The 27,566-nt window shown below is 37.6% G+C and overlaps 1 protein-coding gene across 3 annotated transcripts in view; it reads left to right on the top strand.

Annotated features, from left to right (window-relative positions):
• Window positions 1-27,566, top strand: part of SEL1L (SEL1L adaptor subunit of SYVN1 ubiquitin ligase) — a 56,753-nt gene that overhangs the window by 19,210 nt on the left and 9,977 nt on the right. For 2 of the 3 annotated variants that reach the window (XM_073800168.1, XM_004324389.3), the window contains exons 4-19: window positions 3,515-3,682; window positions 5,297-5,402; window positions 6,202-6,364; window positions 9,121-9,174; window positions 9,265-9,324; window positions 11,579-11,660; window positions 12,025-12,179; window positions 15,594-15,650; window positions 17,971-18,039; window positions 20,735-20,812; window positions 21,863-21,925; window positions 23,238-23,325; window positions 23,649-23,797; window positions 24,672-24,837; window positions 25,366-25,440; window positions 26,535-26,707. In XM_073800168.1, the coding sequence (XP_073656269.1) occupies window positions 3,515-3,682; window positions 5,297-5,402; window positions 6,202-6,364; window positions 9,121-9,174; window positions 9,265-9,324; window positions 11,579-11,660; window positions 12,025-12,179; window positions 15,594-15,650; window positions 17,971-18,039; window positions 20,735-20,812; window positions 21,863-21,925; window positions 23,238-23,325; window positions 23,649-23,797; window positions 24,672-24,837; window positions 25,366-25,440; window positions 26,535-26,707 (1,706 nt within the window). The remainder of the gene's footprint in view (window positions 1-3,514; window positions 3,683-5,296; window positions 5,403-6,201; window positions 6,365-9,120; window positions 9,175-9,264; window positions 9,325-11,578; window positions 11,661-12,024; window positions 12,180-15,593; window positions 15,651-17,970; window positions 18,040-20,734; window positions 20,813-21,862; window positions 21,926-23,237; window positions 23,326-23,648; window positions 23,798-24,671; window positions 24,838-25,365; window positions 25,441-26,534; window positions 26,708-27,566) is intronic. The other variant, XM_033850756.2, reaches the window with a different exon arrangement.

The raw sequence follows: 27,566 nt of genomic DNA on the forward strand, positions 1-27,566 counted from the left end.
GTAGGGTTTGGGGCGGGAGCAGGGGGGTGGGGGGTTGTTAAAAACCTTTCTAGCTTTCCTAAATGATTCTAATTGACTTTTGCAAGAGCAAATTTCTACTAGTTTAAATATAGAGCAGCAGTCTGTTCATTATTATAAGTTCTCAAATACCGTTAAGTTAAATATCTTACTCTCAAGGTCTAAATAGATTGTGATACTATGTCATTTTTACATGAAGGTGCAGAGTTGACTTAACACATTTTTTTCCCTTTCATTTTAAGTGTCACATTTGATTACTGGCTATCATTAACTCAAATTGCATATTCAGTCAGCCTCATTATGCCAGAGCAGTGATTACCATTGTTTTTAAAACTGGTACTGTTTTCATGGCTGTTTTTAAAATAATAGCTTCAAAATTCTTAGAGAATTTCTCCATGGAAGAAAATTAACTGAAATCAACGCTATTGTGAGGAATATCAACTTGAGATTATTGACTTGAAACCAGCAAGTCCCAGTCAGTACCTTTTGGAAGACTTTAAAATAAGTTTAAAAGGTAACAGCAGTTTCCCTGTGGTGATTTTGCTTGGAGAAGACAGCTGAGAGATACAAATTTTCTTTCTACTAACTTAATAATAAACACATTATTTTGACCAAGATATTTCGGTTTTACTAAATTGATAAAGCAGGCGTACCCTAGGAGTTCTTCCTGCTTAAGTTAGTACTGACTCAGTAGTAGGTTAAAACTAGTGCTGACTCTGTAGTAGGTTAAAACCTTTTGTTGCTAAAAACCTTTGGGTTCTCTCCAGTTTCTTTTCTGCTGTATTGTTCCATCACATGAAAACGAATGCTTTCCTGTATTTGAACCACTTAGAAAATATAAGTTCTGGCAAATTAGAATTCTTATGACAATTCTTATTTGCTTTTAAAACAGAAATTTCTGTTATCATAGGGAAAAATCAAATATACTTTAAACCACTGTATGTTATTTAAGTTGAAATTCAAGTTTACAAACTGCAGTTGTACAGATATTATCTTTCCAAAGCAAATTTGAATCTAGTAGCAGTGCATGGGAGCGCCTTTTTCAGATTCTGTAGTCAAAGTGATGCCTCTGAGGTTGTTGATAAAGGATGCTTTGCTTATATGTTGCACTAAAGATCATTTCTTAAAAAGTGGACAAATCAAAGGTGAAAAAGTTATTTGCCTCTGGTCGGTGATTACCAGGATGGTGAATGACATTTATCTGGTGGTAAACCATTTTGAATTTGTTTGCCTTTCATAACTTACTGAAAATAATTTTCAAATTAGTCTTAGAATGTATTCTTCTTTACACAGGAAAGAAAGAGCATACATTTTCTAGCCTTTCAGAGCAGAAGTGCCAGGAATAAAATAGCAATTGCCATCTCCTAGACTCTTACCGCCTTACGTGGCAGGCACCATGATGAGCCCCTTACACGTATTACTTCAGTTCATCTTTGTGAGTAACTCTATGCAGCAAGGACTGTTATCCCTATTTGTAGATAAGGAGGTTATCTCCAAATAATTTTATGGGTAAGGAGAGAGATTAAATAACTTACTCAAAGTTCACAGCTAATAATCAGTAGGGTTTGAGTCAGGTGTTCTGACTCCAGAACCTATACTGTTACTTACTAAGCTCTGCTGCCTGATTAAATTCTCCATGTAAAAGCAAAATGAACGTTGGCATATATGTACTCATACTTACCGTATGGTTGGAGCCTAGGCTCAGGCCTGGCCCTTTGGTATTCTCATATACCTCTTAATTGGCATTCTTATGCATACTCTTGCCTTCAAATATATCTGTAAACTGAAGAACTTTCTTTTTGGCTACAGCTGAAAAGATGTCTAAGACATTTCACTTGTTTTATTTTTTGTTAGCTACCTTGAATGTAGCAGGAGCAAAGCTTAACTTGTCTCTCTCCTGATCCATTTCATCCCTACCCAGTAACCTACTCCTCCTTTAGTGTTCTCTATCTTAGTAAGGACAACCACCTACTCACATCCTGAAGCCTAATACCTGGGAGCCTTCCTTGATTCCTCTCTCCTCTCATCTGCACATCTAGTCAGTAAGTAGTACCATATCTACTTCCTTAGCATCACTTGAGTACATCCACTTTTTTCATTTCATTGTCCTCTTCAGGCTACCATTACCTCTCGATTAGACCACTATCACAACCTTTAAACCGGTCACCTTGCATCCAGCCTGGCATTACATTGTCCCCTCTCTAAGTAAAGTATAAGTATACGCATGTCACTCCTACTTTAAACTCTTGAGTTTCCATTGTTCTCAGGATAAAATCCAAATTGAGTTAGTAAGACTTGTCAGGACCTCCCTAGTCTGGCTTCTTTGTGCTTCTTTAGCTTCTTCTCTTGTCCACTTTGACACTCACACTACATGTTGTGAGATAATGAACCTTATTTTCTCTAATATGCCATGCTGTCTTTCATTTGATTCTTAACGCATACTTTTCCCTTTGTCTACAATGCTTGTCCCCTACCCCACCCCAAAGCATTTCATCCACCACCTTTTCCTAGACATCCATGAGGTTCAGTGTAAACTGCAGTTCCTGACGGGGAGCTTTCCTTTCCATAACATCAATCATACTTGTGTTTAATGTCTCTCTTCCTTGCTAGGCAGTAAGTTCCATGTAGCAGAGACCTCTGCTCCACGTCATTTCCAGCACCTGGCATAATTCCCAGCACCTAGGAGATACTTGGAAAGAACTTACAGAACAAATTAGAGATATGGTTTTGTTTTGTTTTATTTTGCGGTACGTGGGCCTCTCACTGTTATGGCCTCTCCCGTTGCGGAGCACAGGCTCCAGACGTGCAGGCTCGGTGGCCGTGGCTCATGGGCCTAGCTGCTCCACGGCATGTGGGATCTTCCCGGACCGGGGCACGAACCCATGTCCCCTGCATTGACAGGTGGACTCTCAACCACTGCGCCACCAGGGAAGCCCAGAGATACGGTTTTTACCCTTAACAAGCTCAAAGTCTAGTGGGAGCTAGAGTATTGTAAAGAAAGAAGCTCAGTGAGTGTGATCAGTACTCTAATAAAATGCTGGGGGATCACAGAGGAGTATGTAAGTGATTAACTTTGCCTGGGGGAGCATTTTCCCTGTGTAACTTTATATTATTGAAGAAATTGACTTACAGCATTCAGATAGGAAAAAAAGGAGAGTTGTGCTGAGCAGTGGAATTGATTCAGTTGCATTTGCCTTATTTTTTGCTCACTGGTTGGGCAGCTGTTTTCAGTAGACGTTTGATATTCTAAGGTTATTATCTCAAGACCTTCCAAAATTCTAACCTAGATATAGAGCTGGGTAGTCAGCTAGCCATGCTCAATAAGTTGACTCACCTTCACGTCGTCCCTGAACAAAATCAGTGCCGGGTCTTTTATGTTCCCCATTACAAATCATGTATCTGTGTCTTTGGATTCTCATAGTTGAAATTGACAGTGTTAAATCCATGAATACCAGAGGTGCTGTTCATGTTTAGATTTTTTTTTTTTTCTTTCCAGCTTTGACCGCCATTGAAGGCACAGCACACGGGGAGCCCTGTCACTTCCCTTTTCTGTTCCTGGATAAGGAATATGATGAGTGTACCTCAGATGGGAGGGAAGATGGCAGACTGTGGTGTGCTACAACCTATGACTACAAGGCAGATGAAAAATGGGGCTTTTGTGAAAGTAAGTATTGCTCAGTAGGCGGCACATCCACATTGTTTTGTGTCTCAGGCAACAGTTTAAAGGCCTTTTCGTAGCCGTCCATTTTCCACCTTTGTGAGAAATGGTCAACGTCGATGACGAGGTTGTTGCCTTAAAGCCTGGACGTCAGCGCAGGAAGCGTGCAGTGTACTTACTTCCAGGCCGTCACTCAAGCGGCTTATCACACTTGTGCCTTATTTAGAGGTGGTTTTCCATTGGTGTGCACGGGTTGTTCTGAAACTCTCAGGCAGGCTGCTAAATTAATTAATGTGAAACATTTTTTGGCAATAAAGGAAATAGAACATTATGGTGAAGGCTAATTAATAGTGGTTAAAAGAAAGATAGGGCTTCCCTGGTGGCACAGTGGTTGAGAGTCCGCCTGCCGATGCAAGGGACATGGGTTCGCGCCCCAGTCCGGGAGGATCCCACATGCCGCAGAGCGGCTGGGCCCATGAGCCACGGCCGCTGAGCCTGCATGTCTGGAGCCTGTGCTCCGCAACGGGAGAGGCCACAACAGTGAGAGGCCCGTGAGAGGACCACAAAAAAAAAAAAAAAAAGAAAGAAAGATAGATCATACCTTTCCTAAATACTTGAGCGAAATGCACTGTGCTAAGGTAACATTTGACAAATATAGTATATTTAACTGTCCTAAGTGTTCATGTCAGTACGAAGGGACTGACTTCTAAATTCAAGCAAGCTGTGTTTTTGGGAAAAACTTTCTAACTAATAAAAAACAACGGAAAACCTTGAATATACCTCATTTGATACCAAATGACATTTTCAGAATAATGGCTCTGATAGACTATTTAGGCTTTCCTAGAATATGTCTTACAGTCCGTCTTTGGATGTAGGCCAGTATGATTAAGTACTCCAGTTTAACACATCAGATTTTGTTTTTATATTGCAAGAACAGCTCACTTCTGTTCCTGTAAATATTAGTCCTCATGAAATACTCAGATGTCTCTTGGTGAGTTCTATATTTCTGTTAAATGCTATATTACAGTAACAAAATAATTTTTGAGAAATCTGCAATAATTCTGTGATTTTCAGGGTTGTATTAGTGCATAGGAAAAAAAGTAGAGAACTTGAACACTAATTAATCAGGATCTGTAGTTAATAAAAATCAATTTTTTTACTAATTTTTGTTATGTAATTAATCAAATACTTTCTCCTTGTAAAATATACAGCATTTCAGGTGAGACTGAAGTGTTCTTTGACTACAACAGTATTTTTCTGTTTTTTACTGTCCTGATTTTAGCTGACCTTGGCATATATAATCATAAGCTCCTACTGAAATTTTAGTTGAATTATATAAAAAGTTAGAATTACTAGCAGAAAAGTACCCTCCAAATGCAGGTTGATATTGCTTTCTCTGAAAGAAAGTGATTTCAATGAGGTTTTTTTTTTCCTGCCTTATCTTTTGTCAGATAAAGGCCATACTGAAAACCATGTGGCTTTAGAGTCAGACTTGGAAATGGTGAAAGATCATGGATTATGTTTGCATGACTACCCAAAAGAAAGAATACATACTGATGTTTGATAAATAATTGGTGCAGAATTATCCATGTAAATTCAAAATGTAAATTTTATTTTTAGCTGAAGAAGAGGCTGCCAAAAGACGGCAAATGCAGGAAGCGGAAATGATGTACCAGACTGGGATGAAAATCCTCAATGGAAGCAATAAAAAAAGCCAAAAAAGAGAGTAGGTAGCACAGCCAACTCCATTCTTACCCTGAGATAGGCCATTACTGAGATAAATGGATAAGTACTTTTTAAATTTAATGTACTGCCAGAGACAAAGGATTTCTTAAGTTGCATTACAAGAAAACTCAATATGATATATGAATATTAGGGGCATTACTTTTATCAGATTTTAGCTTGTTGGGGTAAAAAGGTCCTAAAACCAGTCACAAGAATGAACAGTGAGCAAATGGCAATATTTGATTAAGTTATAGTAATTTCTCAGAGCCAGGAATACATACAGTATCCAGAATTCAAAGTGACATAAAACAAACAAGGAATTGCTGTTAGGTGTTTTCTGATTTTTTGGTTTTGCTTTGTAATTTTCTTGCAAAGTCTAGAATTTAGGAATGAAAGAACATAAAACAAGTGATTGTCCTGTAACATTTTATGTCCCTTTAATTTCAGCTGATTTTTGTTATAGTCTGTGCAAAGAAGACAGTTATGGTGATTATATCATTCATTAGATTATTTACCGGACACCATATTATAGTTCTCACATTGCAAATCTAGTTAACTTTTTTAATCGAATTTTTTAGGATTACTATTAGTGTAATTAGAATTCCAAGATATTGCAATAACAGAACTGGTACCTTATGTAAAAACAAAAGTAAGTTTTGTAAATAATGCTACTTTAGTAAAAATAAAATATCAGAGGGATTCTATAGAATAAGGAAATTAAGCTGCGTTTTAGGAGATCTTGAAAAAAATGGCAGCTCCAAAATATTGCTAATTTGTTTTTTCATTACTTCTGTTTCAAGAGCATATCGGTATCTTCAAAAGGCAGCAAGCATGAACCATACCAAGGCCCTGGAGAGAGTGTCCTATGCTCTTTTGTTTGGTGATTACCTGACACAGAATATCCAGGCAGCTAAAGAGATGTTTGAGAAACTGACTGAGGAAGGTTCTCCCAAGGGACAAACTGTAAGTATACTTTCCGTGAAGGATCTCTCCGCATACAGCACTGGTTTATTTTAACAGCGTGGTACTCTTCTTTGCCCTGACTTCCTTTAACAAGTAAAACTGTAAATATTAATTTTGTGGCAGATCATTTTCCCAGTCTTTTTGGACAGTCTTTTCCCTAGTTTGAGAACATTTATAGTCACTTAAGGCGTTTTTGCAATTGCATCTTGCCAAAATTATATTTGTAGTTTTCCAACTTAAATCTTCAGAGAATTAAACGAAGGTAATTGTTTTTTATCTGAAATTACTCACCGTTGTATTTTTTTTTCCTAAGGTCAGGTGCTCCAGCTCCTGTGAATCTTGGTATTTTTGTAAAAAGATATTTTGTTACAGAAGCAGTACATGTCCTTTATAAGGAAACTAGAAATACAAACTAAAAAAGCTAAGAAAGTAAACATCACATATGTACCTCCCAGACATAGGCACTGGTAATATGTTAGTCCATGCATACCCTCCCTTCTAGACCTTTCTCTTCATGTAAATTCTTTATTAAAATAAAATGTCATTGCCTACTGTTCCATAACTTGCTCTTTTCAATCAATAGCCTTTAGCTCTTCCAATTCCAGTAAACTTTTCCATCATATAACACCCATACCATATTCGTACGGTGTTGAGCGAAAACATTTTCTTTACATCTGTTTTGTCCAAATCAGTATTTGGTCCAGGACTATACTTATATTTGGTCGCTACTTCTAGCATAGCCCACACCTTTTTTTTTTTTTTCTGTGTTAGAGATAGGGCCAGTTTTTCTACAGAATGTTCTGCCTCAGTTTGTCTATTTGTTTCCTCATGGTGTCCTTTAGTTCGTTTCTTCATCATCTTTGTTTCCTAAAACTGAATGACACAGCTAAAGGCTGACGAACTCAAGTAAAATGTTTTTAGTTAGGCTACTGTGTAGCAGATGTTCTGATTCCATATTGCCCTTTGAGCCAGTTGATACATAATATCTGCTTGACTCCCCACTAGTAATGGTAGGATTGATGCCTGGATTTAGGGGCCACATTTATTTAAAATGCCCTCAATAGAGGGAAGGGAAAGTGGCTGGGGATTGAGTTACTAATCAATTATGTGAAGAAGCCTCCATAAAAATCCCTCAACTCTGGGGTTTGGAGAGCCTCCAGGTTGGTGAATACATCCATGTGGCAGGAGGTGGTACACTCCAACTCCATGGGGACAGAAGCTCCTGCGCTCAGGACTCTTACGGACCTCGCCCTTTGTACCTCTGCATCTGGCTGTTTATCTATATTCTTTATATTGTCTTTTAATTTTGTTTATACGTTTTTTCATGTAAAATAAGCAACTTTAGTTGAATTTATTCATCTTTTCTTTTATGGTTTCTGGGTTTTGTGTTCTACTTACAAAGGTGTTTTGCCCACTTAAAAAAAAATGCCTTCAATAATAAAGATTTATCGATGGTGTGGGATTTGCTTAAAGATAACACAGAATTTCTAGTCACAGAGGAAGTCTGTTTTCAGACTATAAACAGTAAAGGCATTTGGACCATTGTTTTCCACAGGACTGATAACCTGATCAGTATGCAACTCTTATGTAGTCTTGGTTTTGGTTTATAAACAGGTTATATCTTAATTGGTCCCCTTTGTTTTCAAAGCTTTTTTTCCCTTTTTACATAAATCAGGTTATGTAAAATTCACACATATATTCTTTATCTTCAGACACATTCTGTTCTGAGGAATGGTTTTACTTTTAAGGCATCTTTTCCCTCTAATAATAGAACCTTACAATGCCACAGTGCTTTATACACTGCAAAGCACTCTCTCCACCATAATTAATTCTAGCTGATGAAGCAAAGCACCACATCACAGTGGCTTCACACAGCAAGGAGTTATTTCTTGTTTATGCCAGGTCCCATGTAGCTCTCCTGCCTGAGTTACTCTTCATATGGTGACTCAGGGTCAGGGGCTGCTTCCGTCATGTAGCTATATACCATCTGGAACATGGGGCTTCCAAGCCATCATGAAGGGAGAAGGGAGGACTGGAGGATTCTCTGGGATGTTTTTAAGGGCCAGGTCTGAAAATGGCTTGCATCCCCTCTGGTCACATCCCAGGCAGTGGCCCTACCTAACTTCAAGGGAGGCTGGGAAATGTAGAAGAGCTCGTGGCTTTTGATGAGAATAGCACCTGTGTTTACAACTTTAGCTTATGCTTTCATGTCATCAGGGATAATCCTCAGAGGGCAGAGGGTAGAACCTTACCAATACATTGTTTGGTTGGTTGGGATTTTTTAAGAAAACTGTGTATGCTCTAGTGTTATAAAGTGACCTTTCTCCCTTGATCCCTTCAACTTAGCCCCTTGCTGCCTCTTTTTATTCCTGCAGTAGCTTATTTAGTAATCTCTTACCCACTATCATTGTGTATCACCCTTCACATAAATAATACGTTGATGTAATGGTATAGGAGACATTTTGTTTTCATAATAGCTGTTCATCAAGAATCAAGTAAAAGTCATATTTAAATGTGTTCAGCTTCAGTTTTCTAGTTGATGTTTTATTAAATTGTCTTTAATCTTTAAGCTAAGCTTTTTTAGTTGCTTAAAGTTATATTTCATTGTGTAATTTGTAAAACCTTGAATGCATTTCTGAGGCTTTTTAATTCCACAGCTGTGCATATTTGCAACTGTTCAAATCTTTTAGCATTTAAAGATTCTTGCATCTTTTCATGGTTCATAAAACTGTCTGCCTTTTATCATTTTGTTTCAGGCTCTTGGCTTTCTCTATGCTTCTGGACTTGGTGTTAATTCAAGTCAGGCAAAGGTAATATTATTAAAACATTATTGTATATTATAATTTGACTTGGGTAAATATGTAACTATGTTGAGTTAAGCATCTTTTGTTCTTTCACAGGCCCTTGTTTATTATACTTTCGGAGCTCTTGGGGGCAACCTAATAGCCCACATGGTTTTGGTAAGTAAGATTTAAATTGAAGGCTAATAACATTGAATAGTTGGTTTACAAGTGGCCGCAACTTTTCTAGATTTCATGATTGAAATTTACTTATATTCATTAAGACCCAATATTCAATTGAATGTCCTTCAGCTTCTTGTTAATGGATACAGCAGTTGAATCTACGTGTGGATGAAAATTGGTAGAGTCCACAGTTTGTCTTTAAAATGATTAGTTTGGCTGATTTCCCTTAAAATAGAAATCTGATAAATGGTTCTTTTTCAGTTTTCTATAAGTTGGAATTGTTTGTCAGAATCATTTTTTAGATTGGGTTATGACAGATTTTACATTTAAATAGATGAAGGACTAAGTATACAAATAACCAGTGTCCTATAAAGTTCATTACAGAGTATCTCTTATGTATTACCTGATAGTGTTGATCACTTAAACGGCTTAGTGTTAAAATATAGAATCTTTCCACCACATTTTTTTTTTGCTGAGGTGTTTAATCTGCCTTCTACTTTATAAATTGACTTTGGGTGAGTCCACATGACCTCTGACCCATATTACTGTTCCAAATGAATATGTAAGTTCTTGCAGGAATGTAAAGAATAGATTGAGCAGAAATGAGACTGAAAGCAGAGAAACCAGTCCAAAATCTGGAGGGGTCTATAGACCTGGTCATTGATGGGATTATGACACTTAACAAAGAAGGAAAATCTAGTTTTCTGGCCAATTGGGTAGATCCTGGATAATTTTCCCTATGTGTATTCCAAAAATATTTACTGAATACTTGTCATTAGAATTCCAAAGATCAGTAAGATATAATACCATCGCACAACAAACTTTTAATGTAGAAAGGGAGACGTGAGTAAGGAGGTCGTTACAATACAGCATGAGAATGTCAGGGAATCACCTAAAAGGCACCTCACCCATACTGGCATTGGAAGGAGATACTTCTGAAGAAAGGAGCAACTAAAACGTTGGAAAATAGAATGCCAGGTAGTCTGTCAACAGGACAAGTAGACAGGATTCATGTAAACAGCTGTACGTCACACCAGGGAGCTTGGGCTTAGTCCTGTTACAGAGGGAAACTGCTGAAGGAGTTTCAGTAAGTGAAAAACAAGGGTGTTGCTCTAGGTTTCTGAAACACTCCTTACTAATTTTGAAGTCTTTTTCACTTGTTTGTTTAATCTCCAGGAACGTTTATTCCTCAAACAGTAATTGAAAAGTTATTTTTAGATGAATTTTCAAGAAATATTAGATATTTTTGACACAAATCTTTTTAAACTACTTATCAGTCTCCTTAAATGGTGGCTACAAAACAAGAACATTAAGTATCAATATTATACATGTTATGGGTCTTCCCTGGTGGTGCAGTGGTTAAGAATCCACCTGCCAATGCAGGGGAAACGGGTTCGAGCCCTGGTCCGGGAAGATCCCACATGCCGTGGAGCAACTCAGCCCTTGCGCCACAACTACTGAGCCTGCGCTCTAGAGCCCGCAAGCCACAACTACTGAAGCCCATGCACCTAGAACCCGTCCTGCGCAACAAGAGAAGCCACCGCAATGAGAAGCCCACGCGCTGCAACAAAGAATAGCCCCCGCTCTCCGCAACTAGAGAGAGCCTGTGCGCAGCAACGAAGACCCAATGCAGCCAAAAATAAATAAATTTATTTTTTTTAAAAGTTAAAAAAAAATATACATGTTATTATACAGTCATTCCCTAAGGATTGTTAAAATTGGTAAAGCTATTTGAGTCTGTGCTAAATGGCTCCAGAGAGCTCTGTCTTATGCTCTTTATAATTAGCTATCTTCCCCCTTATTCTGAAGTCATTTATTGCTGGTATTACTGTGCCTGTTCTAGTAGTCTCTTGTCTTCCCTATTTTGCTAATTTTTTCCTTCTTTAAGAGCTACTTTGGAAGATTAACCTGTTTTTGTTAAAATTGTATCTGAAGTAAAATTGAAATCTATTCTAAGAGACCAAGCAATTTTCTCTTATAGGTAAATGGGCACACTGCATTACATAAAGTTGATGGCATCTATTTTGATTGCTCTCGGAACTTTATTATTTATTTCCTAGTTCTTAGCCTGGTTGTTGAAGTTGCTGAATAAGTTACCTCAACGTAAAACTCAGGATAAATGATGTAGCCAAGTACTTGGATCAAAGGACAGCAAAATTACATTCTGCCTATAGTTAGCTTTATTTGTTCCCACAAGAATGCCACTGAAGCATGTGAAACTGCCTTCTTCTCACCTGAAGTTGTATTACAGGGTTACCGATACTGGGCTGGCATTGGGGTCCTCCAGAGCTGTGAATCTGCACTGACTCATTATCGTCTTGTTGCTAATCATGGTATATACCTTTTTGCCTTTCACCTTACCAAAACCAAAAAAAAATCCAAACAGAATTAATTTTAAATACATCTATTTTCATTGTACTACTTGAAATACTGTGACTGTTTCTCTCAAGTAGAATCATCTTTACACTAGTTGATTAAGAAGTACTTTTCAAAAATTTGCTTTGGGTTCCACTTCTTAATATTATGTGGGGGAAAAAAACCCTGAATTTAGATTACTATTTTGTACTCTATAGACCACTGTGGAAACAATTTCCTTTAACATAGTGTCTGTCAGCATTTGGCAGCTGGAATTGTACTTCCCTCTGTGGGACAGTCCCTCTGACTTTCATCCCCATCGTTACTTTGTCCACATTTCAGTTGCTAGTGATATCTCACTGACGGGAGGCTCAGTAGTACAGAGAATACGGCTGCCTGACGAGGTGGAAAATCCAGGAATGAACAGTGGAATGCTTGAAGAAGATTTGATTCAGTATTACCAGTTCTTAGCTGAAAAAGGTGATGTGCAAGCACAGGTATGTGTTTAAACATCTCCCGCGAGATCTTACTGCCTTGTATGTGACAGCCTCTGGGGGCAAGCACTTATATCTATAACATTTTCACGGAGCTATTATTAGCTACATGATTACCACACTCTCACGACCTTCCCTTTGGACTCACCTGGGATGTGGCCCAGGCATATTGATGGTTCCGTGAAAGCTGGCTGGGGAGACTCCGCTGTGCACCCCATTTGGAAACAGCTGCTTAAATGGAGCGGCGTTGCGGTGGTGATGAAGGCTCTTCCGGGGGTCACCCAGGATGGAAACTGTCACCCCCCCCAAACAAAAAGTCTCTGGCACATTTGGAATTTCAGATGCTCTTCAGAGCTATCCCTGTTTCCTTTCCTTATCTTAGACTATAATTTTCTCAAGGTCAAGGACAGAAGTAGGCTTGTTTAATGTAAACTGTATGATATATTCAGTACATCAAAGTATCATGTATAATATGCTGTTTCATTGGTGGTTTCGATGATATTAAAATAAAAAGGAGAACTTCGCTGTCCATTTTAAGAACAGTTAATTTTCAGACTAATAGAAGGGAATATTTTTTTAAAAAAGAAAAAAACTTTAGCCGTATCTTAGCTCATGGAAATTAAAATAAAGTTGTCTCTTCTGATTATACATCTTTCTTTTATATGACACCAATTAAAATTCAAAACACTCTAAATGCTTAACAATAGGGAATTGGCTCAAATATGACACTCCAATATAATGGAATTCTATGCGGTCATTAAAAATTATGTAGAATACTACTTAATGTAGAAAGCTGATTTCAGTGTATTAAGTGAAAATCTCAAGTTAAAGAAAAAAGTGTGTGGTATAGTATATCATTTTCTTTTTTTTTACTTACTGAGTTATGACATGAATACAGAAAAGTACACAAAACTGAAGTACAGCTCAATGAATTATCAGCAAGGGAGCCTCTTGTGTGGTGTAACTAGGACCCAAGAAGTCCCTCTTTGGAACTCTTCTTCCCTAACTCTTTCCTCTTGCCTGTAGGTAACCACTGAGCTTGCGTCTAACACCATAGATTGGTTTGGCCTGTTTTTGAAGGAGTCTTACGTAAAAATAAATCATACAGCATTTTTTTGGTATCAACTTCTTTTACTCAGCATTATGTTTTTGTGAAGTCAATCCATGTGTTTTCACATAGCTGTAATTCATTCATTTGCATTGCTATATAGTATTTCATTGTATGAAACTACCACAATTTATCCATTTTATTCTTCCCAGATTTGGGCTGTTAAAAATAATGCTCTGCATTTTCTTGTACGTGTCTTGTGCAAATACTGTCTCAAATTTTCATAGCTTTATAGAACTTGATAGCTAGTATAATACATTCTCCCACTATCATATTTTCATTATATTTAGCTCTAATTTTCATCGTGATTTCTTTTGACCCGGGTGTAATTTAGAAATGAATTGCTTAGTTTCCACATACAGTCAGCCCTTTGTAACAGCAGGTTCTGCATCCAAAGATTCAACTAACTGTGGATCAAAAAATTTGAAAACAATTTTTTTTTTCAGAAAGTTCCAAAAAGCAAACTTTGTCACACACTGGCAGCTATTTACGTAGTATTTACATTGTATTGACAACTATTTACATAGCATTTACATCAAGTATTATAAGTAATCTAGAAATGATTTAAAGTGTACGGGAGGTTGTACATGGGTTACGTGCACATACTATGCCGTTTTATGTAAGGGACTTGGCATCTGCAGATTTTGTTATCTGGGGGGTTCCTGGAACCAGTCCCCCATGGATGCCAAGGGACAACTGTACATGGGAATTTTCTGCTTACCTTTTTTGTTGTTGATATCTGGCTTAATCTACTGTAGTCAGTATATGCTCTGTATGACTTCAGTTGTTAGAGTTCTTGAAACTTGCTTGATGCCCCATCTTGGTCAGTTTGGGCAAATATTCTGTGGGCTAAAGAGAATGTGAATTTCTACAGTCGTTGGGTGTAGTGTTTGATATGTGTCAGTTGTCGTGTTTCTTAATCCTACTGTTCAAATCTTTTGAATCCCTACTGAATTTGGCTGCTTTTTCTGTCAAATGCTGAGACAATATTGCTGAAATTTTCCACTCTGATTGTGGATTTGTCTCTTTCTCCTTTTAGTTTCATCAGTTTTGATTTATATATTTTAAGCCATGTGGATGCGTAACTTAATATTGTTATCTTTCTGTTGAGCTAACTTTTGTATCATGAAATGACCTCTTTTATCTCCAGAAATATTTTTTACTTTAGTTGTATTTTGCCTGATAACTGGCATAGCTACACTACTTTTTTTTGGTTAGTATTTACCCAGAATATCTTTTCTATCTTGTACTTTCAACCTTCTAATGTTTAAGGTATGTCTCTTGCAAGCATCATATGACTAGTTTTGTTCATTTTTCTTAATCCATTCAGTCTTTTAAGTAGAGTAATTAGTGATATATTTGAGTTTCAATTTTCTATCTCACTTTTATTTTGCTTTTCCAAGTTCCTTTTTCTCTCCTTTCTTACCCTATTTTGGTTTGAGTTTGTGTTTTAATCCTATATGTTTTTGAACCCCACAAGATACTATTATTTTATATAGTCCATCCAATTTAGATTTACTCACAAATTTACCTTTCTCTTGTTCTTTATTTCTTACTGCATCTCCAAGTTTCCCAGGATAATTTTCCCTCTTAAAGAATACTCTTGAGTTCAAAAGATTTGAACTTTTCTTTAGTTTGTGTGGAAATGCCTTTATTTCACCTCTATTTCAGGATACTTTGCAACTAAAAGCGGACATTTTTAGTTTTTTTTTAAATGTAGGATATGAACTTCCCTAGCGGTCCAGTGGTTAAGACTTCGCCTTCCAGTGCAAGGGGTGTGGGTTCAGTCCCTGGTCGGGGAGCTAAGATCCCACATGCATCTCAGCCAAAAAACCAAAACATAAAACAGAAGCGATGTTGTAAAAAATTCAATAAAGACTTAAAAAATTGTCCACATCGGGCTTCCCTGGTGGCGCAGTGGTTGAGAGTCCGCCTGCCGATGCAGGGGACACGGGTTCATGCCCCGGTCCGGGAAGATCCCACATGCCGCGGAGAGGCTGGGCCCGTTAGCCATAGCCGCTGAGCCTGCTCGTCTGGAGCCTGTGCTCCGCAACGGGAGAGGCCACAACAGTGAGAGGCCCGCGTACCGAAAAAAAAAAAAAAAAAATTGTCCACGTCAAAAGAGTCTTTAAAACAAACAAAAAATGTAAGTTAGAGTAATATCTTAGGGAATTAAGACTAAATGTTTAATTTTCTGTGTTGTGAACAGAAACCTTTTTTTGTGACCAAATGGTTTCTTGTTGGTCTAATTTCATTACATGCCAGAGGCAGGTGCTGCCATTTACTCTTGCCTCCTTTTTCATTTTCAGGTTGGTCTGGGACAGCTGCATCTGCACGGAGGCCGTGGAGTAGAACAAAACCATCAGGTAACCTTCCTGTTCTTAGGGCTTTACATTTCATATTGTAGCAAGAAATGATGCTCCAGATATATTTCTTGCTAAGTCAGTGACAATATCAAGCTTTATGATTAATGGATGTTGGTAACATCACAAACGAGCTTTCAAGATCTAACCCCTGAGGAAACTGAGGAACAAAAATGTGATCATACCTCGTAGTGATGGGAAAGGTTTTATTAATTCCAAAACCTAGTTCTCAATACGGCCGAAAATGCATCAACGTCTTGGTTTTCTATAGGTATTGTGATAGAAGTATGTCTTAGAAAACTCCTATTGGAAAATATTTCCTAGAACTGAGGAAAATTCAGTGTTGAGTTTGTGAGAAATTAGGAGTGTACAACTATAGCGGTCAGATCCATATCCACTCACCAACTTCGGTCTGCTTTTTGTCCTGTGTATCGCTCGTCTCTTCCCTTGTTGCCATCAATATATGTATAACTTGTGTGAATAATTACCCGCCTGCCTTTCCTAAGCAATTGCCTGTCTTTGTAAACTGTGCATCTGATCGTGCAGTTCCATTGCTTAAAACTCTCTTGAGTGGTCTGTGATTTCTAGTAGCTTGGAAACCAAAACCTTTAACATGACCTCCAAGGCCTTGTACCAGTCTCTATTTACCTCACCAGCCCCTTGCTTTCTGAGTCACAGGCACACGGACCTTTTCTCAGGTCTTTGAAAATATTAAGAACCTCCCTGTCTCCGGACTTCTGGAAGGCCAGTCCCTCTGACTAGAGTGAATATTATTATCCCACCTCCTTTATTCACATAACAATCCTAGTCATTCTCCAGAACTCAATTCCAGGATCTCTTCCCCTGAATGTCTCCACTGACCACAACCCCACTTCAAGAATAGGTCATGGACCACAGTTATGACTTCTGAAAATCTGTATTCCCTGTGGCCTTTGTCCATTATAAATTAGTTAATTATGTAATTGTTTCCCCTGCTAGAATATAAGGTCCAAAACAGCATGAACTATGTCTGCCTTGTTTGCCACTTCATTCCCAGCACCTGGCAGTGCCTAGCATGTATAATATTAAGTTCTCAATAAATGTTCTTCAAACTAATGAAACTGTTTTTCTACCACACCAGTTAAGTATTCTAATTAAGGTTATTTCAAGCACTATATTATATCAACTTTAAGAATTAGTTTGTAACAAAATACATTTATCGCTAAAACTATACCAAATTTTGATGCTTTTTAAAACTATTATTCAAACAGCATTTTGACAACTTTAAGTGTCTTTAGGTCATTAAAATTACATGTCATTCGGCCAGTGAAGCATCAGATGAACTGGTTAGTAAAAAAGTGTCAGGTGAGAGAACAGAATTCTGGTTAAGAATTTGCTACATACCATTACACAACAAGTTTTGGGATATTCTTGGTGGTGTATGCTGCCTACCTGTGAAACAATTACACAGTGATAAATTTTCACAGAAGAAAAGGAATTCCCAATATATAATTGCATGAATTCAACTAATATTTGAGTACCACCTGTCCCATTCACTGCAAGGCATTCAGGATACAATGCTGGACCTTACCCTTGGTCCTTACCTTTACAGAGCTTCAAGTTTAATAGAAGCATTAGGTAATTTTTAAATGATCACACCAACAAGTATGTAATAAATTGTGGTTATTGTTACAAAGGAGAATTAATGAGTCCAATGATAGGTTAATGAGGGGGAGGTGGCACTTGTCTCTGAAGAGACATGGATGACATTTAAGTTGAACCTTGGAGGTAATACGATCATTCCAGGCCAAAAAGAACAGCATGTGTATAGGTCCTGAGGCAGGAAGGAACATGGCTGGTGTACCCAGAGTGCAGGGAACAAGGTGAAACAGTACTGAGATAAACAGTGTCTGGTCACGTCAGTGTATTCCCTGCAGCACTTCAAGGGGCTGGAAGGACCAGCATGTTGAGATTTAAGAACAGTCACTTTGGATGACCCCAAGAATAAAAGCAGAAAGATCAGGGAGGGGAGCATTCCAGAAGTTCTGCTGAGAGATAATGCAGCTTACACTAGAATTATGGGAATGGAGGATGGTAGATGGATTCAAGATGTATCAGTATTTGGTGGTGAAAGAAATAGGACTTAGTGATGGATTGGATATGAGAGGGAAGTGGGGTGGGTACCTCAGACATCCAGGAGACGTTGTGTTGTCATTTACTTAAACTGAGATATACTGCAGTATAACAAGATTTTTTAAAATGTTCGTGCGGTAATTATTTTGGTTAAAAGCCAAGGGCAGGTTCTATTAACAACTAATAATTTTCATAAATTCCTTTCTCACAGAGAGCATTTGACTACTTCAATTTAGCAGCTAATGCTGGCAATTCTCATGCCATGGCCTTCTTGGGAAAGGTACTGTACATCCTGTGAACATTTTCTGTAATAGCAAGAGGTGTTCACATAGTAAGCACGTATTGTATTCATCGTCTACAATTTACCAAATATAAGCTGGAAATAAAATTTCCAATACAAGCGTATTATATCTTGTCTTAAGATAAGTGCTATTCTGAGGCATTTTCTTAAGTAACTTAAAGGTAACATAGCATTTGCTTGTCAGTATGTTAATTCTCCATCGAAGTTAGCTATCACTGTCTGCACCCCTACTTTCTGTGTATTATACACAGTAATAAGGAATTTATTCTTTATGCTGTGCAGTTTTTTGCTAAGTCTGTCATAATTACCTGTTTACTTTCATGCTGAATAAGAGACATTTAGAGTGTGTTGAAATGTGTCTGCAAACCTTTTAATTGTCTTAAATATGATAGCCATCACCCACCTCTCAATGCAGTTCTTTTCTCAAGCAAGGGAACCTTTAAGTCTAGATACTTAATGAATAGATTCCATATGTCATGGCATAACCTCAAAACTTCCTTTTTTCATTATTTTGAAAATTAACACATTATAAACCAATGGATATTTTCATCTATAGCCAAGTCCTGAGGTTAGGAGGCTCAGATAGACTATATCTCAAAAGCTTTTACAAAGAGAAGATCTAACCAGTATTTGCCACAGCTAGTCATTTGGGACCTGAGAACTTTACATTTAGACTTCCTGTTACAGCATAGAAATTGGTATTGCCTATCTTTTTTTTTTTTCATTTATTTATTTATGGCTGTGTTGGGTCTTTGTTGCTGTGCGTGGGCTTTCTCTAGTTGTGGCGAGCGGGGGCTACTCTTCCTTGTGGTGCGCAGGCTTCTCATTGCGGTGGCTTCTCTTGTTGTGGAGCATGGGCTCTAGGCACGTGGGCTTCAGTAGTTGTGGCACGTGGGCTCAGTAGTTATGGCTCACGGGCTTAGTTGCTCTGTGACATGTGGGATCTTCCCAGACCAGGGCTCGAACCCGTGTCCCCTTCATTGGCAGGTGGATTCTTAACCACTGTGCCACCAGGGAAGTCACTGCCTATCTATTTTTGTTAGCATTTAACAACTTTTCATTTCAGCCCTCTCGATTCTTGCTCTGATTTACTAATTTTCCTTATCTCAAAAAAAGATTTTCTTTACTTATTTCCTTAATACTTACATTGATAAAAACAGTACTACTGGTCATTCAGTTTTCCTTTCTCCTGGCCCTTTTGTCAGTTCCCGTACCTGGTACTATATAGACATTCAGTGCTTGAAACCTTTTAAGATAACCTTTTAGTTATTTCCTTTCCTGAATTTAAGACATACCCTGCATCTTATCATGGGGAAAGCAGTGGTAGAGGAGAAAGGAAGGTGGACATTGCTATCGGCTCTTCTTTTCCTCGTTTAATCGCTTATCCCAAGCAATTGTTCAACCATTTGCGCTGGGACAGAGTGAGAAGAAAGATTTGTCTCAGGGTTTAAGATTTCTTCTTTTGACACATGAAAGGATGCTCAACATCACTAATCGTTAGAGAAATGCAAATCAGAACTACAATGAGGTATCACCTCACACCAGTCAGAATGCCATCATCAAAAAATCTACAAACAATAAATGCTGGAGAGGGTATGGAGTAAAGGGAACTCTTTTGAACTGTTGGTGGGAATGTAAATTGATACAGCCACTATGAAGAACAGTATGGAGGTTCCTTAAAAAATTAAAAATAGAACTACCATATGAGCCAGCAATCCCATTACTGGGCATATACCCTGAGAAAACCATAATTCAAAAAGAGACATGTACCACAATGTTCATTGCAGTGCTGTTTACAATAGCCAGGACGTGGAAGCAACCTAAGTGTCCATCGACAGATGAATGGATAAAGAAGATGTAGCACATATATGCAATGGAATATTACTCAGCCATAAAAAGAAATGAAATTGAGTTATTTGTAGCGAGGTGGATGGACCTAGAGTCTGTCATACAGAGTGAAGTGAGTCAGAAAGAGAAAAACAAATACCGTATGCTAACACATGTATATGGAATCTAAGAAAACAAAAATGGTTCTGATGAACCTAGGGGCAGGACAGGAATAAAGATGCAGACGTAGAGAATGTACTTGAGGACATGGGGAGGGGGAAGGGTAAGCTGGGACGAAGTGAGAGAGTGGCATGGACTTATATACACTACCAGATGTAAAATAGCTAGTGGGAAGCAGCTGCATAGCACAGGGATTAGCTCAGTACTTTGTGACCACCTACAGGGGTGGGATAGGGAGGGTGGGAGCGAGGGAGACACAAGAGGGAGGAATATGGGGATATATGTATACATATAGCTGATTCACTTTGTCATACAGCAGAAACTAACACAACATTGTAGTGCAATTATACTCCAATAAAGATGTTTAAAAAATAAAATAAAATAACTGTAGTTAATAAAAAAGATTTCTTCTTTTGAGTTTGATCAGTGAACTGATTTTATATATTCATGTTTATAGATAAGTCATTAATTTGACATGACATAGAATATATAAAAAATGTCTACTTTTAAGGTTTTGCTTTTAATTCTAAAATATCTTGTGGGGAATTTTAAACTTTTTTGAAAGATTCCATGAAATCTAACAAAACCCAGAATGAGCTGAGATAGGAGAAGAATGTAATTGGAGAGAAGGTTACAGCTCATATTGAAATTGGGGTCTGTTTTTCAGATGTATTCAGAGGGAAGTGATATTGTACCTCAGAGTAATGAGACAGCTCTTCACTACTTTAAAAAAGCTGCTGACATGGTAAGACTTCATGACTCAGTATATTGAAATGTGTACCATATTACTATTATTTTCAAGAAAGTTTATTGTGTTAAGGGGGTTAGTCATAATCGACTTCATCAATTATTGGAAGTGCTTATGTAAGTATGATTCATATGGATGAATTGGCTAGAAAAAACCTACTCGGTGAAAAGCAGTATGTATTTTTTTTAGGGACTGGATTATTGAATATTAATTCTCTGTTTCAATTTCATTGAGAAGTTTCCTGATCAGGGAAATAATGATTTTAGTAATGGAATTGGGTGTTATATAATTTATCCTATTTGTGTTGCAACTTGAGGTTTAAAGCTTACATGACTGGGTAGTTTTGATAACCATGATACATAAGTTAGGCTTTCTTTGGCCCAGAGAAAGCTGCCTATGAATATTTAAGATCCTCTGGCTCCAGTGTGTACACTGACCTCTTTGTCAACTAGTACATGTTACTGTAGTCCCAAATGTCAGTGGAGTGTTTCCCAAAGGGGCACTGTGACACTTTTTTTAAAGATGGCTCTGTCCTTCTGAGTTTAGGTGAATACTAGATTTTTCTCTTTTCGGTCTCAAAACAATGATTGTCTTTGCTCCACAACATTCCAACAGTCTTAAGCATATCCTTGCCACCTGATCCCAATATTAATTCGTTGATTCTGCCCCATGGCAGCATCTTCTTTATTGGGGTGGGAGGTTACCAGTGAAAAACTACCAAAAAGAAAAACAATGACCTACTTTTAATTTTGAAAAGATTAAATACATGTCATGTTTTATATCATAAATTCATGAAACAGATAGTCATAAGGTAAGTCACCAAAAGTTAATTGTAAGTGAATTTACTATTTACTCTTTTTCAGCAATTACTGAAAGTCAAATCTCTAAAACTCAGTATCATGTTTAGTCTGATGGGAAGGAGAAAATTTTGTTTTAAATTGAAAAGTACTAAAACATGTTTTGAATATGCTCATAAATTATTTCTTTTGCAGTCATTTATTCTTGCCTATTTTGTAATGCATCTTTCACTTTGTCTCTGATTGGCAGGGCAACCCAGTTGGACAGAGTGGGCTTGGAATGGCTTACCTCTACGGGAGAGGAGTTCAAGTTGTAAGTCTTCAATCTGACGTCTGACTTTAATGAGCCGTCAGCTGGTGAGATAGGGAAGTATTCCTTAACTAGCTCCCAGTCAGCCCAGGTGAGGCCGTTTCATTATAAGCAAAGCTGAAACTCTGAGTTTGGTTCCCTACCACCCCTTACCCCATCCCACCATAGCAGCTGCCTTCTTAGAATAGCTGTGTCTCTGGCACCTTCTCCTTAAGGTATGAAGCTGTTTCTCATTGTTCCATCTATGCTCTCTACCCCACCTACTCTGCCATCTCTCCCAGACTTAAATATCTCCCTGCTATTTCCTCACCCAAGCCTAAGAAAATTCTTAAGTCCTCCCATGTAGAGGGAGAAAAGCTTTCTGTTCTACCCCTTGCCCTTCTAGCTACCACCTCTCTTCTCTCCAGCCCTTTCCTGCAAAGCCACGTTTCCCCAGAGAATGAACTGTGTGAGCTGCTACCATTCACTCTTCAGCTCTCAACAGTCAGGATTTTACCTCATGTAACTGCTCTACATAGCTCACCAGTAACCTCCTCAGTGTCAGCCCCACAGGACATTTTTTGGTTCTACCTTACTTGAACTCTTTCTTCCCGGGGGCTGTCTTGGTTTTCCTGGGCCATTGCTCTTCATTCTTCTGTGCTACTTGCTCATGTTGGATGCTCCTGGATCCTCATCTCTGTGTGGTCTCTCCAAGCAATACGTTCTTTTAATTTGGGCCCGAAACTAAGAGCTAGGTATAGAATTCTAATCTGTAGGTATTTCCTAGCACAAAAGACAGTAATGTGGTCTCATTTTTATTCCTTCTAGTCATTTTAGGGTACTGAAATCCAGTAGTGACCTTTGTTTTAATTTTTTCTTTGGGGATATGTCTGATATTTGAAATATAATAATCATATAATGTTTGATAAGCTACCCAGGAAAGAACAAATAAGGAGAGAATTTTTCTTATTTAATATTAGAAATATTGAGGTTTAAAAGGGTTAGTTGGTTAATCGAAAAGATACGATGACTGTTTCTTAATTTCTGGCCGGCTGTTCTACTAGTGTTGTTTATGCTTTCTGAGAGCAGACATGCAAATTGTTTCACAAAAGAGTATATTTGCTTTTTTTAACAGTCCTAAATGTTAATCCCCCATGACTTAAAAAATATTACCATCTTTGTATTATAAAAAATTAGAAGGTCATCCTTTTAATGATTTTAACAATATTTTCTGTATGCCTTGTTAATTCTTTTTATGAATGAATATCCTGACTTCTGAGTATATCAGCCTTTTGAACTTTCTTACCATGTGATCATATGACCTCTTTTTCTACAGAATTATGATCTGGCACTGAAGTATTTCCAGAAAGCTGCTGAACAAGGCTGGGTGGATGGGCAGCTACAGCTTGGCTCCATGTACTATAGTAAGTAATGCTGGAATTAATGATGGACACACCAAATCTAAATTACCTGTTTTCCTCTAGATGCCACTATGATATGGAAGTGAGAGCTATCGAATTTCTAGCTGATTAATGTCCTCCCAATACAATGATGTGTGCATCTTATGTTTCATTGTAGAGTATATTAATCTGTATTGATGTACAAATCTATATTAATAAGATTCACATCTTTCCAGAGTAAGAATTCTGAATTTCATTTAGTTTTATTCCTATGTAAGGCTTCTCTGACGCTTCAGCTAAATCTTATTTAAGACTATTCCTAACCTCTCGTGTAATTTTCCTTACAGATGGCATTGGAGTCAAGAGGGATTATAAACAGGCCTTGAAGTATTTTAATTTAGCTTCTCAGGGAGGCCATATCTTGGCTTTCTATAACCTAGCTCAGATGCATGCCAGCGGCACAGGTGTAATGCGATCATGTCACACCGCAGTGGAGGTAAGGGCTTTTCTACCAACCTGTATGTAGGAAATTAATTTGCCCCATAGGAAAGTCTGCTGTTTTATTCATTTTTTTATTGGAGTATAATCGCTTTACAGTGTTGTGTTAGTTTCCGCTGTATAACAGTGAATCAGCTATATGTATACATATATCCCCTTTCTCTTGGACCTCCCTCCTGCCCCACCCCCAATCCTACTGTTTTAATTCTGGTTTTCTTTGCATGATTTCTTCTAGAGTAGAAACAGACTTAGCCAACTAGCACTGGTATACTGAAAGAAGGCTCTGAGGGTCTGTGTGTTAGAATCACACTTATTCCATTTGTCTCTCCCTCCTGGAATGAGCGTTTATAAGGGCAGATATTATTGTCTACAGTCTCTCTAACACCTAAGACAGTATCTGAGACATGGTCAGCATCAAAAAGTGTATGTTAAGTGAACGTTGTTAGCTTTCTCGTAATTGGCACTTTAGAAGGACATTGTGAAACGCTTAGCAAAGTTTCTAAACCACTCTATGCTTCAGTTTCCTCGCTTGTAAAATGAAGCTGTTTGTTACTAGGACTTACCTCGTAAGAGAGTGGTCCCTCATGGGAGGAGTAAGTGAGTCAATATACATACTATACATAAATCACTAGGACAGTGCCTGGCCAGAGTAAATGGTATGTAATTGTTTGCTGTTATTTTTATAAACCTGTTCTAAAGACTAGGTGAAAGCTTCAAATAAATATCCCAGACTTTTATATATATACTTAGTAAAACTGCCAGAGATTGATTGAGAGAGCAAGCTTAACAATTGCTTATAGCCAAAGTGCAGAAATGATTTTCCAACATACCTTTCTTAATTTTGTATTGATTTTTTTTTCCTGTTTTTTTAGTTGTTTAAGAATGTATGTGAACGGGGCCGGTGGTCTGAGAGGCTCATGACTGCCTATAACAGCTATAAAGATGGTGACTACAATGCCGCAGTGATCCAGTACCTCCTGCTGGCGGAGCAAGGCTATGAAGTGGCACAAAGCAATGCAGCCTTCATTCTCGATCAGAGTAAGGTTCATTTTAGTCCTGCCTTGGGTTAACCTGTTTAAAAAGGAAAGCCACAAAGATACTTCTCTATTATTATAACTAGAACATAACAGCACACATGCTCAAGTTATTTTACCTCAGATCTCTAAGCCATCAAAGTTAGTTTTATACATTTGACAATAGAAATGGATTTGACGTCCATCATAAAATTAACTGCTTTCAGTAAATACATTTTTCAAACTACAGCTGATGCAGAAACATTGCTTTTCCAGTGGTATGTAGATCTCTAGTGTTTCAGTAGTCTCGTTATTAGTTCTGTGGTGAAAATATGTCTCAGGAAGTAGTGTTGCCCTGAATGCAATGATTCCTTTGAACTCAGTATTTTATTCCCATACTTGTTTAATTTCAATAGTTTTTTCATTTAATATTTGTTATATCCCAGTACTTATTTAAATTATGCTCCATGTATCCACCCTGGTTTGCAGATAAAGCCTAAAAGTCTAGGGCCTTTCCTTAAACACCTGATTTGTATTTCAACTTTCCTTGTAGGAGAAGCAACCATCGTAGGTGAGAATGAAACTTACCCCAGAGCTTTGCTACACTGGAACCGGGCCGCCTCACAAGGTGAGTGGTTGTTTAATTCTAGGATAAGAATTTTACCCAGGGACCTTTCTTTATTGTTTTTTGTTTGTTTGTTTTTAATCTCACATAAAGATTAAATCATGTCATTCACCACTTTAAAATTAAGCAGAGATACTAACTATAGCTTAACTTGTTTGCTTTCATGATTGGTATTCATTCTTAAAATGGAAGTTCCAGTCCCAGGGTTTCTAAGTTGAACTGCAAGGTTTTTATCGTACTGGACATTTATATCATACTATGCTTTACTCTTTGGTTTTTAGTTGGAGGCTAGTATGTTGTACTAAATGAGAACTGAATAGAACGTGTAATAGACTATAGGTGTAAAACCTAAGATTTCAGCCTTTCCCCACTCCTTTTTATTTGAATAGTTCTTTCTCACACATACTACTATCAACATCGTCTGCCTATCCCTTTCTCCAAGCCTAAACAATGGTCCAGTTGAATTATTTTATTTTATTATTTTTAAAATAAATTTATTTATTTTATTTATTTATTTTTGGCTGCCTTGGGTCTTTGTTACTGCGTGTGGGCTGTGTCTAGTTGCTGTGAGCAGGGGCTTCTCATCTTTGCCGTGCACGGGCTTCTCATTGCGGTGGCTTCTCTTGTGGTTCGTGGGCTCTAGGCATGCAGGCTTCAGTAGTTGTGGTGCACGGGCTTAGTTGCTCTGTGGCATGTGGGATCTTCCTGGACCAGGGATCAAACCCATGTCCCCTGCACCGGCAGGCGGACTCCTAATCACTGCGCCACCAGGGAAGTCCCCAGTTGAATTATTTTAAAATGTTAAATGACAGAGTAGAGTGATTGATCATCTGAGGAGTATTATTAGTGAAATAGAGATTACACCCACTTTGTTTTACCTCTCCCTGACTATTACAAAAGCCTTCTTCGGAAAAGCAACCCTTCTAGTTAAATTTTTACCGAATTTCTATGTTGGCTGAAGAATTTGTTATAAAGTTCGTGTGTTACAAATTAACATTTATTTTATATAAACATGTTAGCAGGAGGAGAAATAAGAGTTTGGTCTGTTTTCAACACACCTTATTTATTGGCAGTTTTGCATTTACCTTTTGTTTCAGGCTATACTGTGGCTAGAATTAAGCTTGGAGACTACCATTTCTATGGATTTGGCACTGACGTAGATTATGAGACGGCGTTTATTCATTATCGCCTAGCATCTGAGCAGCAGCACAGTGCACAAGCTATGTTTAACCTGGGATATATGCATGAGAAAGGACTAGGCATTAAACAGGTGAGTGTGACTGTGAAACAAACGTATGGATAATGTAATTGTGATTTGGGGGGAAACATCTTCATTTTTATAGGAAATAAGTTTGCTTTCGAATGTGCTCAGATTTTAGGTGCTAACTTAAGAGACAGTTTTGTAATATTTCAGAAGACTGCCCTGCATCTCTCTCATCCTCGAGCACACACACATATTGATATCTACACTGTTATATTTAGGATATTAAGCCAAAGATAGATTCATGAAAACGGAAAAGCAGTGCTGCCTCTGTTGATAACTGCTGTTTGAGAAACTGTCCATCAATAGCCAAATTCTATCATTTCTAGATTATTTTGAAATGAATTTAATATATTCATTCTTTTACCTTCCTATTGAAGTCTAACATTGTTTAGACCCACGGTCTTAAGTTTTTGCCTGTGTACCCTTAAAATAATTTTGAAAAACTGTGTATCCTCTTGCACATTTTTAATTTGACATTTAAAATATCTCATCATAAGTTTCAAAGGGTCTAAGTCCTAGCTATTTTAAACACTAACATTTTTATAAATAAAATGACTAAATTACTTTAAGTACCAAAATAATTTGATAACCCCATTATTAATTTTTTAAAAATACACAGCAAATTCGTTAAATGAAAATAGTATCTTTTCCTTTTCTCCCTGAATTTATATTTTAGTCCATTATTCCCACAGAATTGTATACCAGTGTAATGTACTGATCACTGATCATGCTTATCTGAAACAAAAAAGTGTATAAATTCAAATTTGAATTTTATTTCCTGTGATTATAGGCTCTTAAGTATTAAGAAAAATTCTCGAGATATTATTAGCCATAGTTGGTCAGTTATTAATATACTATTGTTCTC

The sequence above is a fragment of the Tursiops truncatus genome, chromosome 2, assembly GCF_011762595.2.
Source record: "Tursiops truncatus isolate mTurTru1 chromosome 2, mTurTru1.mat.Y, whole genome shotgun sequence".
NCBI classification, from domain to species: Eukaryota; Metazoa; Chordata; class Mammalia; order Artiodactyla; family Delphinidae; genus Tursiops; species Tursiops truncatus.